The 14,114-nt window shown below is 36.0% G+C and overlaps 1 protein-coding gene across 1 annotated transcript; it reads right to left on the bottom strand.

Annotated features, from left to right (window-relative positions):
• Window positions 1-330: 330 nt before the first annotated feature.
• On the bottom strand, window positions 331-10,846 carry LOC133528061 (bilin-binding protein-like). The gene is made up of 4 exons (XM_061865270.1): window positions 10,657-10,846; window positions 7,374-7,587; window positions 3,363-3,464; window positions 331-1,066 (listed from the first exon to the last, which is right to left on the bottom strand). Exons 1-4 carry the CDS (start codon window positions 10,765-10,767, stop codon window positions 882-884), a joined length of 612 nt encoding a protein of 203 aa, XP_061721254.1. The 5' UTR covers window positions 10,768-10,846; the 3' UTR covers window positions 331-881.
• Between the last annotated feature and the right edge of the window lie 3,268 nt (window positions 10,847-14,114).

Raw genomic sequence — 14,114 nt, 5'->3', positions numbered from 1 at the left:
TACAATCCAAAAGGCGGACTTCATGCCACGAAGCATTCTCTACCAGTCAACCTTAAGACTATCAAAGAGATTGTGAGCGGTGCTACAATTACAACAGCAAAAGCAAATCAAACAAAAATACATATAATAACATATACATACAAATATAATATACACATATACTATAAGTATATAAAATAAAAAAGACGAAAAGACAAGAGAAGACTAGTAGAGAAAGCTAATAGGCATTAAGTCCGACATTTGTATTTATTTTGTATTTTGTGCCATAAAGTTTAAATAAATAAATACAATCAGGTATTATAGGATGGAAAAAACAAATAAAACATGAGAAAGAAAGCATCTCTTTATTACACAATTATTCAACTAACTTCTGAACTTTGACAGACTTACATAAATTATCACATATTAAATGTAAAGTAGTTAAAGTAGCAGTAACAGACAGCATCAAATTACTTCAAACTTTGAACTTGTTAGTTATTTTCAAAAGCTCCTCTTAGATAAAGATGCATATAAATTACCAGAAACAAGAGAAAAATGCATCATTTTACGAGACTTTTCCAATTACTTCCATTAAAAAATCCTTAACCTAAATACTACAAAAAGAAAGAGACAATAATATTTAACGATGTGTCTCACGAATAAAAGACAATAGGCTGTGTCATTTATATCGTAATAAAGAATAACATTAAGACCTTACACAAAATAATACTGGCCGTTGGTAGATTTTATCACCGTGCCATAAGGTTTAGATCTGGCAGCGAAAAGTTGTAGCAAATAAAAAGACGAAGGAGACTAAATGTAATGCATACGATTAATTCCTATGTATTGTGATGTATCAAAAGTAGCGACATTCGGTCAGTTAACTGGTGCATTCAGGGTTCTCAATGGTGCTTCACAGGTTCAGTGATTAGGCTAGTGCTGGTGAACTTGCAGGCAGCCTCAGAGAAGTCGGTCTGCACGAACTTGGTGGCGTCCAGTTCCTTAGCGTTGGCCTTTAGGTAGTTGTCCACGGCGGTCTTGGCATCACCCTCTAGTTTTTTGCTTCGAGAAAGGACCCAGGCGAAATCTGAGAAAATGAAACGTAAAGTTTAGATAGGAACAGAAACTGTTTCTGTGTTGTCTCCGAAATATAAAATAAAATAAACAATAATATCATTATCAACTACCAACCATTACGAGAATTATTCGATTTAATAAAAGGTAAGGTTTAGGTAGTCAAAACATTGAATTCCAAGCTATATAAGTGCTCGTTGACAAACAATAAGACAATATTAGTTTTCTAAGGTAATATGTTTTTTTTAGTGCAAACAAACAAAACATTTTACAAACGACATTTACATGATAGAGTAAAATGTGGGGAGGTTATTATCATCATAAAATCCGGGCTATAACCGCGAAAATCGAAGTTCGTCAATTGCGGGCATTTTCTCTATCAGTCTAATTACGTCTTAGTAAGAGTAAAAGAGAAAGATCCCCGCATTATGCGATTTTCGGTTTTCGCGGTACGCCCCCGGTGTTGATATGATAACTACAGTGAAATAGCGAAACTAATCTATGATTGGGGGATTTCCCGAAAAATCTAGAAAGCTTACGTTAAAGACTAACCCCCTTATTCATAAACGTCTACTAAAGTTGACAAGCCGCTAATAATCGTTTGTCCCTTTCCAACGTATTGGTATGATGGAAAGGGACAAACGATTATAAGCAGCTTATCAACTTAAGTTGACGTTTATGAATAAGGGGGTTAATCGTCTCTACCCATATTTTTTATCAATCTTAAGTAATCTGAGCAGTTTTTGTTATCACTTGAGTCACGTCGTGACTCATGTGACATATAAACGTTTTAGACATTTCCAAAAATGCACAGAACCAACCTGAATAATTTTTTGGCAAAATTTCGTTTTTGGTACAAGCTTTTATGGCTGACTGTACTTTTCTTTCCACAGGCAACTAATACTCATCGAGCCAATTCTAAAAACCCCAAACACAATTAGGTTGCGTTGTTTTATCACAGATTTCCTATGTCCACCTCTTGTCTCCATCATCAGATCAGCTCAATGGTACCATAATATTGCATTGTCACCCGACTTACACATTTATGCAAATTTTCAGCTTCATCAGTGGGTCAGATTTAACTTGCAAGATTTATCCCATACATACTAACAGGGCAAGTTAAATAAAAGCTTTGAAAAAAGGACCGTCTCATTCCAGCACAAAATGAAAATGAAATGCAGCGCATGCAAGAAACAGAAAGAGCTTGAAGCATTTTACATTCCAAGTACGTTTTTTTTTATTTTTGTACGATAAGCAATTAAAATTGGTTGTAAATGGATTTCATGGATAATTTAAATTTAATTCCATTCTATAAATAACGATACCTTCACCTAAATTGTTGATGAAATACACATAAATAAAATAAAAGTACCCTTAACTACTATGTAAGTTTATACTTCATGCGTTTTTTAAATATACATGCAGTGTTTAACTCCAGTGAAAGATTTACAAACTACCTCGACAGAAATGAGTGAATTTCATCCCTTGCTTAACAATCTATTATTATTTAGACATTTATTATTGATGAGATAAATAAATACATTTTGAAATATTTTTATTCTCACGCAGTAACTGAGCTCGAAATTTCAGTTAAATAATATTGACAAGTGCGATTTAAAAGTATGTATTTAGCATTACTTGATGCCTCGATTGTACTGTGTGGTTCTTTAAAAAAACAGTTTACCAAATCCAATCAAATTTTACGATATCTTTATTGATTTTATCAAACATAGCTTATTTAGTTAATTAAATTTCGAGGAAGCAATATTAATTTCGATAACGACTTACATACTTAAGACAGATATCCGGATATATCTTCCACGCGTTGTCATGAGTAGATAAGTTAATAGTTAAAAGTTTTTATACGATATATTATTATGTCCATTTCGCGCAATATTATATTATTATTTTACAATACTTCACTTAAGGATTTTTTTAGACGTTTGCATATTTATTATTGTAGACCATCAATATATAGTTTATTTAACATTTAAGTCCTTTAAAGGAAACAAAATGTTATTTTTAGATAGTTTTCGTATATTATTTATAATATACCGTTATTATGGCGAACTAAATTTTGTGATGTACCTTTGTTAGACAACATCTCTATATTCTCCATCACAAAACAGAAAATGAAAATAATGTCAAAAATATATGTACAAAAAAAGTCGAACGGGTAATCTACTATGGAACCCAATACATTCCACGACAGCGACACGACTACAGCTTTTAGTACGCGTAGACTTTACTATAAATTTGAATTCGTTCTCTCATTATTACAGGCAAAGTACGTCAACCTCCTTGCTCACCTTGGTGGTTCTTGGTTTTCTCATCGTATTTGCAGCTGTGGGCTATGGCGTAGTGTGTGTAGTCCGTCGCCAGGATATTCAATTGGGAGTCCTTAGTCACATCTGAAACCAAACAGATTCTTGATGAAGCAAACATATTTTTAGAAGGTATTTGGAAATTGAGTTTTTTTGAGCACTAATTGTAGGGAACCTGTCACCCCGGGCTACGTGCGCGTCACGCATACGGCTACGGCGCACATGCTACACACGCAACGCAGGCACACGCTGCAGCTCCGTAGCGTAGCCACCATTTTCGTGCTATCCACTCGATAACTATTAACTTCCGAAAAGTTCATCGTTGGTGCACTAATTAGTTCCTATAATATTTTTATGCCACATTTTGGTAATCTATCTGTTTGTGTGTCTGAATTCATCATGCAAGCTGGGAGAGTTGTAAAAAACTCAAGAAAGCTACGCGTAACACTTACAGCGCCTACGCAGTGCGCGTGTGACGCGTGTCCGTACCTACTCGGTTCACCGTCTTATGGCGAACGCCTTTCAATACAACTGCACGCATCGAAGTGACGTTGCTGCTCTACTCTGTGCACGCGTGCACGTAGCACGCAGCCGCTTTGTCTCGTCAGAGCTGCAGTGCGTGCGAAATACGTAACGAACACATCACACGCACGCAGCCACGCACACGCGCACGTCACTAAAGCGGTGTGACATTTATTATGGAAATTCGTAGTTTACAAAGCAGCGGAACGCACACGCAACCGGGTGTGGCCTGGCCTTTATTGGACTTTAGTTTTCAGGAAAAATACTAGCTTGGAAAGAGATCTTTCTTTACATTTCTAATTTACATCCTTCATAGCTTAGATTTCCCTTTATGAATTACTTAGACTTTTCAAGAAGAGTAAGTTCTTTGACAATAGATTGTATGAAGTTATACTAATGTGCCTTTTACGTATCAGTTTAACCACGTACACTACCTCCCACACAAACTGTTCTTGTTTAATCAGGATAACATGATAATCTTCGCGATAAACGAACAAATCTGTTGAAATTATGTAGCTACTAGTTTCAACTTTATAGTGATAGCAATAAAGACTAGTGTAGCCGTGTAGGATTATAGATAGGTTATCTAACGCCAGCTCATGCGGTCGCACCCTCGTAGTGCAAAGTGCCTATGTTGTAGACTTGCAAACTTCAATTATCGTTATAAACCTAGCTAATAATTGACTCACATATATAGATGCCGGATTTGTTCTGCTAAAGACTAACAAGACTAACAATACTAACATTCAAGTTTTAATTATTGGATCTCATTCCGTTATGATATTGATCCCTTAATCTCAAAAGTGACATTTTTTCAACCAAAAACGTCACTTGTGACAATGAGAGATTAGTATTATATCGGAATGAGATACAATAACTAAAACTCGAATTGACCTGTTAAAAATGAATTCAGTGGATAGAAAATAGACTATTTACGCGCGCCATATAAATAGTCCACAAACGTACTAATTACGGAGAAAAAATTGTTATTAGTACCATAGTGCACAAACATATAGTCGTTATTACAACCATATTTTCCGCGTATCGATAAACCAACTAAGCGTGTCGATTTTTAAAACCCACGTCTCTAGAGCAATTACACCGCATGAAACTGTGGCGAGACTAAGCGGAGTGAGCGGAGTTTGGTGTATGGCAAATATTTATACCTATAACCTAACCTAACATTTTAAACCCCAGACAAATCGCCGATAAACGTTGTTTGGCGAAATATTATGTAAATGTATATTGTACCAACTTTTTTTGGATAAATAAACTTAAAAAAAAAAATTGAAACTGGAATCACCAACCAACATTTTGACAGACAACACTTTCCATTGAAAAAAAACACCTAAATCCCACCGACGGCGCTACCCAGGAGCCACGATGAACTACAGACATACACACATAAAATAAGTACCAATTACGTTATACTTGTATCACCCTTTTTTGAATCAATGTACATGCGTTTTCTGGACCAATAAAACAGCGCATACTCACAGACTCTGTGACACAGTCACTACAAGTAGTCATAGACTTAGTTCAACAGTTCTAAAATGCACCTAAAAACTTTTCATATCTGCACTATTATTCGTCATCATTTGTCACGTTAGTATGTACAATCAAGTAATCAACAAAAATAAAAAAAAACCGTTACGATTCATTACAGGATATTGATAAAGAAAAGATAATTTATTATTAAGGAGATTATATTTATGTACATCGGCAGTCATTGATAGATATATTGGTTTATTCCGTATCCAGGTAAGATATAGGAAAACAATCAATCAATGTAATGAGGGCTACCGTTTTTGTACTCACCTGTTGGCGCCACTGATGAGTAAGGTCGGTACAGCTGTCAAAGTCATTGTTATTATGGGCGCGACAGTTTCTAATTAAAAAATTATTACATACCATAACACTATGCCGTAAAAAACTAGAGTCAGGCCAAGCTAAGTTGGCAGCGATTTTGATCCTGTGCAATTAACATTTCATAGAAATTTGACGTTTAAAATAACACCTGCACTGTCTAGGCTGTCAACAATGCTGCCAACTTATCTTGGTCCGACTCTAACCTCTTAGTAAGTTTCTCATTCGGCCCGCTTAGTTTTCACCTCTTTTTCTTAACTCCGCTTTTGAAGTAGGTACTGATCTGGCACTTATTTCCGTAACTCATATTTTTAATAAATAATCCGAGATAGTACAAAAAGTTTACACAATAATTATAATTGTAATAAACGCGCTTAACCCACCCAGAAATATTGACAATAGGGTTGTTTCAAATTGTATGAAGCGCTTGTAATACGTTCTATATTAACCAAACGGTGCCCTAAAATTCAACATTTACCCTAAAAACCGCTTTAAATATGTTAAATTAACAAAATATATTTCGACACATGCTTTCACGTCCAAAGCGCTCTTTGAAAACTGTGTGACGTCACAGTTTACAGTTTGACACATAACTATGTATGTACAGTGAGCTGCGAAATTGCATGGAGAAATTATGAATGAATTTAATGATAAAGTCGCCATGCACTTTTGCGACTGATGGTACATGCACACGTAACACCAAGGCCCCCCGTTGTCTGTTCTCGGTACAAAATTTGATACTCAAGCCGTAGCCATTTAGGTGGTGGGCAAGCGTGCGTGTGGGTTTTTAACCAATTAATAAAATATGTTTTCTGCAATAATTGAGTTATTTTATTATATCATAAGTATTCATTATATGTATCCATTAGCATCTCTATGATGTTGATTTTTAGTGAAGATATCGAAGCTTCAATTTATTGCCCACCACCAAAATGGCTACGGCTTGAGTATTAATTTTTGTATTGAGAACAGACAACGGGGAGACTACCGAGAAAACCGAAAATCGCATATTGCGGGGATCTTTCTCTTTTACTCTTACTAAGACGTGATTAGATTAACAGAGAAAAATGGCCGCAATTGACGAACTTCGATTTTTGCGGTTATACCCCAGTATCAAACCGAGAGTTGTGACGCCATTAGAATCTTCAATGTCGTTTCGACTTGGGTCACGTGACGTGTGTTAAAAGATATTTTAAATTCAATATTTACAAAAATATGCTCATTAGAGGTCCACACTAAAGGTAGTTTAACATGTTCTTATAATCCATAAGAATTTATTGGGATACAATTCTGCCCTAAGATTTGTAGATGGAAACAACCCTACCCTTGTTATGGGACATTTAGTTTTTGTGACCCATAAAACAACTACTACTCTTGCTAATACGCGATAGTAACAGCCTTTTACTTCTACGTGTTTAAATTACTGAAACGTTTGAGATGAAATTTGTATAGAGATATTTTGAGGACATAGGATAGCTTTCATCCCGAAAATCATTACTTAAAGGGGTGAAAAGATAAGAGCAATTTACTAAGTAAGTACACTAAGTAGGCATGCTACGCACACGAAGTTGCAGGCACTTCTTTAGTATATAAACTCGTGTCACTTACCTCCAAACTTAAGCGAGACGACCAGCTTGCCAGCCTTATTAGCATCAGCAGCTAGCTTGGCCGCGCCTTCAATATACGTCTGAACTCCGTCCACAACATGGATGTTCTTCACCTTCATCACTTCTCCGTCGAGCTTGTACTCAGCTGAGGCGCATTTGCCATTTTTTTCCGCTGAATTCGGGTACTTGGAGATCTCGTACCATGTGCCTTGATACTGAAAGGAAATCGCAGATTCCTTATTGGGTGCTTAAAAGACAAAAAAATAAATTCAAAAGGCGGGATTCCACCAGTGTGCGGCACAATTATATTTGTACACTCACCATCAGGTATATCGGAGCGGCCGAGGTTTTCGAAAATATCTTAAATACTCTAACGCCTTGACAATAGAGGCGTGTTCAGATATTTGTGAGCACCTTACCCGCTCCGATATATCTGATGGCGGCTGTACTTAATATGCTTGTGCCGCATACTGGTGGAATCCCGCCGTAAGAAAGATTTGGGTATATTTAGTCAAAATTAAATTTATTTTAATTACAGAAAATAATAATAGGTAGGTACGTGTTTTATCAAAAAAAAAATTGAAATTTAGATCTCGTTGAACGCAGCCAAACTTTTTTATAATTGAGATCCGGCTGATTGCATATTCTATCTACTCTGTGCAATTTTTAAAAGTTTTGCACAAAAGTCAACATTCGGTTTTGTATTGTGTATAAATTCGAGAATGCTTAGTAAAATAAATAAAAATATCGGGCCTGTTTATACAAAACTTGATTCGTCTCGTTTTGTAACTTCGGCCCTTGAATTGTGTACCTATTTGATGGTTTTATCAATCTTATTAAGTTATTAATAAACATAGAACTAACCTACACTAATTAAGTATGCATTAGCCGATAGATAAAATGTCGTTGATATGAAAATACCTGTTACAGTATTATATAAATAATAAGATCAGTTGTCTACATTTATGTACAATAAAATAGTAGGTAAGTTCATGAATGGATTTTTTATCCGCAGTTCCTTCACGCTCGGTCAGTTTGGTTGATGACTCATTCGATTTATCTCATTCATTCAATTGATAAATTCTACTCCTCGGTAAAGTGATTGAGGCCGGAACCGCGATTGTTAAGGTTTGTTAGGAAAATTAGCGCTTTAAATGCACGGAAAATTACTGCAATTTGATTTAATTGGATTGGGATAACTTTAGATTTTTTTGTTGTGGCTACTTGTTGAATGGGTTGATTAATTAATAGGTATTAGTACAATCAGCGTCAAATATATATCACTATATAAAGTGGCTTAATATAACACCACATCCTTAAGTCTACAACGTATTTTTAATGAATTTCGTTAACTCCGGGGAACCGGGGGCTCATGGGTAAACTAGTAGGTTTAAGAATAGTAAATGGCATGGTTAATTTTTTTTAATAGTGATTTTGATTATATTTTTTATAAAAAGTAGTTAAATGTTGCATATAGTGTTGTTGTAATACGAGCATTACATTTAATTTAACCAAACAATTGGAAATTGTGATATACAGGGTGTTTATTTAGTCACCTGCAATAACTTACGGGGTGAATTAATTGTATACAAAAAAAAATTCGCGATTTCGGGGTTGGTCCCATAGTAAAAGTTGTTGCTGCCATAGTAAAATTATTGCAGGTGACTAAATAAACAATATCATGTCGTACATCGATCGTCCGAGATAGTAATTAACGTTTAGTAGCAAATGTATAAACTCGTACTAAATACGAATCAATATGTAAACAGGCCCTAGAGCAAGTATACGAGTACACGCCGGTTAGGGCCTTATCAGATAAAAATAATTTATTATCTCCGAAATGGACTCAATTTAGTGCTAGCGGTACGCTCAAAAACACTGCAAATTGTGTTAAAAGCATGAAAATCGGCACAATTGAGCTTCAACCTATTTGAGTCAATTTGACCCGTAGAACAATAAAAAAAGAGAGTTAATCTTTATTGTAGGTACCTATGAAAAAAATAATTCAGAAACATATCGTGTGTGGTATTTAATGAAAGGGCTTTTTAAGCGGATTCTAAAAATATATCACATCAATATAGTTACTTTTTTTAATTTTAATAAAAGTAATTTTCAATACATACCAAGTTTGGGCTTTTCCATATACGATACCTCTCAATATATATATATTTAAATATAGGTACCTCAAATTATATATAATATTCTCATTTCTAATCCTTAGAAAGCAATTTTGAATATATTTACAGTAGGTTTTATTTTTCACTGTAACAAAGTGAACAACAAATAAAATATGTTTGATCAGAACTAGCTTGACATTTCTATTTCTTGCTTATCCATTAAATCTACATTTTCCACGAAAAATAATATTGCTGACTATCTCCGTACGAGATTGTATATATTATCATATCACATCACAAGATATATTTACTTCATCTTGTTGTCATAAAAATATTATGTAGGTAAGTTTAAAAAATATTTCTATTTGAAAAATATATAAATGGTCTCTCTCTGGTTCTCTACGCAAATTCTTTATTATTATTTTTTGGTACGGAGGAGTGGCAGTATGATTTCGAACTCAGTAGGGCTAAGATGGTCGGCTATTTATCATCTGTCACGTTCTAACAAGTATGTGAGCGCGAAACTGACGCACACAGTGACAAGTGATAAAAATGGAACCATGCTACCACCGCAGGAAAGGATATATATACACCGGGTTTTTTATTTCGGTTAATTTCAAAAGTGCATTTCTGAGCTTAAATTAAGTAACTTTGTCAAAGACCGGTATTTTAATTAACTCCATTTCGGAGATAATCAATAATTTCTTTATATCTGATAAGGCCCTTACGAGCGTGTACACTTGTCTTAGGGCCTGTTTACATGTTGAGCAGTGTTTAGTACGAGTTTATTTATACACATGCTACTAAACGTAAGTACTATCTTGGACGTTCGATGTTTGAAATGATATTGATATGTCACAGTTTTAAATTGTTCGCTTGAGTTAAATTTATTAAAAAAATCGATAAAAAATATATATTATGGTAATTAACTATATGCTATTTAGTTTCCTTAAACATACTTACCCATACCCCGAAGTTAACGGAATCCAATAAAAACAAGGTGTACAGTTTATTTTGGCTCGATAGTTCAATAGAAGACCTTTTCTAGCCTGAACAGGCAGAACAAGTTAATCACCGCTATTAGACGTCCAATGGGTTTTGTATGAATATGATATCTAAAGACGTTATATTTAAGTAAAATACAAAGATCAAGAAAAAAATACTTACAGCTGTTAAATTGAAGTTTTCTACCGGCTTCAACACAGGGCAATTGTTTTCGTGGATGACATTAGCTGAAGCAGCAACTGCCGCTACGAGCAACACGACTAATCTCAGCATTTTTAAGTTAGGTTAATACAAGCTCAAAATTAAGTCGCTGCCAACTGTACCAGTCGAGATCAAGCAATGTACTAGCCAGTTTGGGATGCTGCTGCATCCTTATATACGCTCGGCTAGCGTAAGGTCATGGGCATGATTCAATTTTTCGATCGCAAGATTATTTAATTGACAAAACGGTGCAGAGGTCGAAACGGACGCGAGGCTCGAGAAGCGTCTGTAAGTTTCTATGGTAACTGACACGCGAGAACTCTAGAAGTACAATCAGCACTTAGCCGTCACAAGAAAAGCTCAGAACGTAAGGTTTTCTTTAGGGTAAGTAATAGGATGAAACTAGAGTTGGATTTTAGAATATTAATAATTAATTTAAGAATTATGTTACCCTAGAGTTGACTACCGAACCCATATAAAATTATTGTATTGAACCCGTATAAAATATTTTGAATACGTCGTTACCACAATGAAATAAAAATATAAGTACCTAAATCTTTGCGTTACTTACCGAGAAGTCCATAATAAAACATATATTCATAAATAATTGTATTAGGTTGTTACGTATCCATGCATAAGACAACCTGTTTTCTGCTGCATAAAACTGTAATCAATTTTTATTTCTAAATCTATATCTGTTATTGAGTATTTGTACTATGTGTACCACATTTTACTCCAGCACAGATCTTATCTCGCTTAATCAAGCGCGTCACTCCTGAGAGTCTACCGCGAACACCGAAATCTACAAATTGCGGGCATCTATCTCTTTTACTCCAATTAAAGCATAATTAGATTGACAGAGAAACATGCCCACAATTTACGAACTTCGGTATTCGCGATAGGCCTACTGAGCATACTCAAGACGCTCACTGTTTGGCGTTAGAAGACGCTTTTCTTAACATGAATTTGATGTTATGTTGAAAATGATATCAATGGTAAGATATCTAATGTTTTTTTCTTAGAATGAAGCCTTTTATCAAACATAATTAATTATCAACTATTTATAAAGATAAAATATATTCAAAAAATTATATAAAACTACCGGTCTGGCCTAGTGGGTAGTGACAGTGACCTTGCCTATGAAGCCGATGGTCCTGGGTTCGAATCCCGGTGAGGGCATTTAATCGTGTGATGAGCACGGATAGTTGTTCCTGAGTCATGGGTGTTTTCTATGTATTTAAGTATTTATAATATATTTATCGTTGTCTGAGTACCCACAACACAAGCCTTCTTGAGCTTACTGTGTGGCTTAGTCAATTTGTGTAAGAATGTCCAATATTTATTTATTTATTTATTTACTTAAAATCTACACGAAAATGATAAAATATATCGCCGCTCAGTGATACTCGTATTAGTAATAGGGCTGTTATTATATTTTCAAGACACAAAAAACGGTGGGATTAAAGTAATAAAAAGGTAATAGAGCACTATGGCCTCGAAAGGGCGGATGATGTGGAACAAATCAGTCGACAATAAATGGAGCATGAACAATTACGAGGGTAGAACTAATCGAGATGAATGAATTATAGTTTTGGCATATCATAACTCTAAAAATCCAAACACTGTATGCCTATCGCTTGTCTCAGGCAGTTCGTAAAGAATGATGATTTTCTGTAGCAGGTAGTTGAATTTAGAGACCAAAACTAGCTACATATTACTTGTAAATTTTTACTTAATACAAATTATCACATAATGATTTAAAAAGATGACACAATTTGTACCTAAAACGAACACCTTACAATCAAACCAAATGAAAGTAACTTACACTAAGCCTAAAATAACCCACCTTTGCATCGTACCTGGCTCAAAGGTCCCGATAATGCCTGCAACATTCCCTATATATATTCCTAATGCTACCGGCACTAAGTCGTACGCCGATGCCATGCCAGTGTAGAGTATTTAATGTACTTCTACTTGGCAGCAGTCTCCACTGCCGAACCAGCACAAGTCTGCCCCAAATGAGATGCAGCTACAAGGCGCAGCGCCCTTGTAGCTGCACCAATGTAAGAGCGTCTGGCTCTATGCGGCTGAGACCAGGCCGCCCCAAAACACAGGGCACGTTTGCAGAAACCATGCTTCACCGCACAAACCCATTTATAGAGTGGTACCTTGAAAAACGACCAGCGCATCTACGGCAACTAAGGTCATGATGCCCGTTCTCCACAACCGATGTCCCGCAGCCTCTGCGGTGAGGCTCACACACTTTGTCTCCCAATTTGAATGCCATTGCTGTTCCCAATGAGTCTTTATCCAGCATGGTATCCAGCTGAGTTGAGGCCAATGCCACGCTCCTTATTTTGGCTCAGATCTACTCCCAAGGCACCGGAGACCAAGCTAAGCTGCTACGCTGAGACAGAGCTGTATACTTCTACCTATAAATTAGCTTTAGGCAAGCATCTAACAATTCTTCGCAGACCCTAACTTCTTACCACCCGCCTAGTTAAACGGTAGTTAGACCGATAGTGTGTTAAAAAAGAAGAAAGTGATGGAAAGATTCACCGGCGTCGAGCAGGCTTCAACACTCCAATTGATTAGAAGTAAGAACGATTGGACACGATCCTCCACACTACAGCCTGACTAAACTAGACCATTAGACCCTTACAGGCAAATTATAGTTTTAGTTATTAGATCTGTTTCCAATAGGTATGATACTGACAGATCAATAATTAGTATCAAATTGGAAATAGATCTATTAACTAAAACTAAAATTGCCCTGTTATAATATCTCATAATTTTGGAGGCCCTTGCGGAGATAATTCGACCTAACGGGATCTTTTGTGCAATCACTCCCTAGAGTACCAGCCAGAAGTTTCCACATCTACCCGCCAGTCATTTCCACATCTACCCCCGAGATCGCAAATCTTGCAACTCACGCTTTTTGGCTGTAGCTAGTCAAAAGCCCTGTTCCCTGAGAGACAGGGTGCCATTTGAAGCACTCAGGTAGAGTCGCTACACTCTGATAAATCACTGAATCGGAAGTTCGAAAGCTAAACCATTTATTATTATTATTGGGGTGTTGTGGGTCTTTGATTGTCACGTCGACCAAGCAGTGGTATATTATAAAGGCCCTTTAAAGTTCATAATTAATGCACGAGGAAGCCAGGAAGTTCCAGATTCTTTGGGCCGTAATGTTCATAAGGTTGCAATATATGCCGCCCTAAGTAGGTACTTCTTTTTGACATTCACTAATGTGGTAAGTGGCGTACTAGAAGAGAGGCCTATGCTCAGCAGTGGGCGATAAAAGGCTGATATGATGATGATGATGATGACTAATGTTCCACAGGAACAGAGAATGTGCATTGCAGTTTCCTCTGACTCCTTGCAAAACCTGCATGTCGCATCTTGTTTCTTTCCAATTT

Source organism: Cydia pomonella, chromosome 19 (assembly GCF_033807575.1).
Source record: "Cydia pomonella isolate Wapato2018A chromosome 19, ilCydPomo1, whole genome shotgun sequence".
Taxonomy (NCBI): domain Eukaryota; kingdom Metazoa; phylum Arthropoda; class Insecta; order Lepidoptera; family Tortricidae; genus Cydia; species Cydia pomonella.
Note: the sequence above shows the minus strand (reverse complement) of the source record. Positions and strands in the feature narration are given on the sequence as shown.

Coding starts and splice junctions, on each gene's coding strand:
- LOC133528061 (XM_061865270.1), bottom strand. CDS start 10,767: ATGCTGAGATTAGTCGTGTTGCTCGTAGCGGCAGTTGCTGCTTCAGCT. Junction 3,465..7,373: donor CGTCTCGCTTAAGTTTGGAG/GTAAGTGACACG, acceptor GTTTGGTTTCAG/ATGTGACTAAGGACTCCCAA. Junction 1,067..3,362: donor GAAAACCAAGAACCACCAAG/GTGAGCAAGGAG, acceptor TCATTTTCTCAG/ATTTCGCCTGGGTCCTTTCT.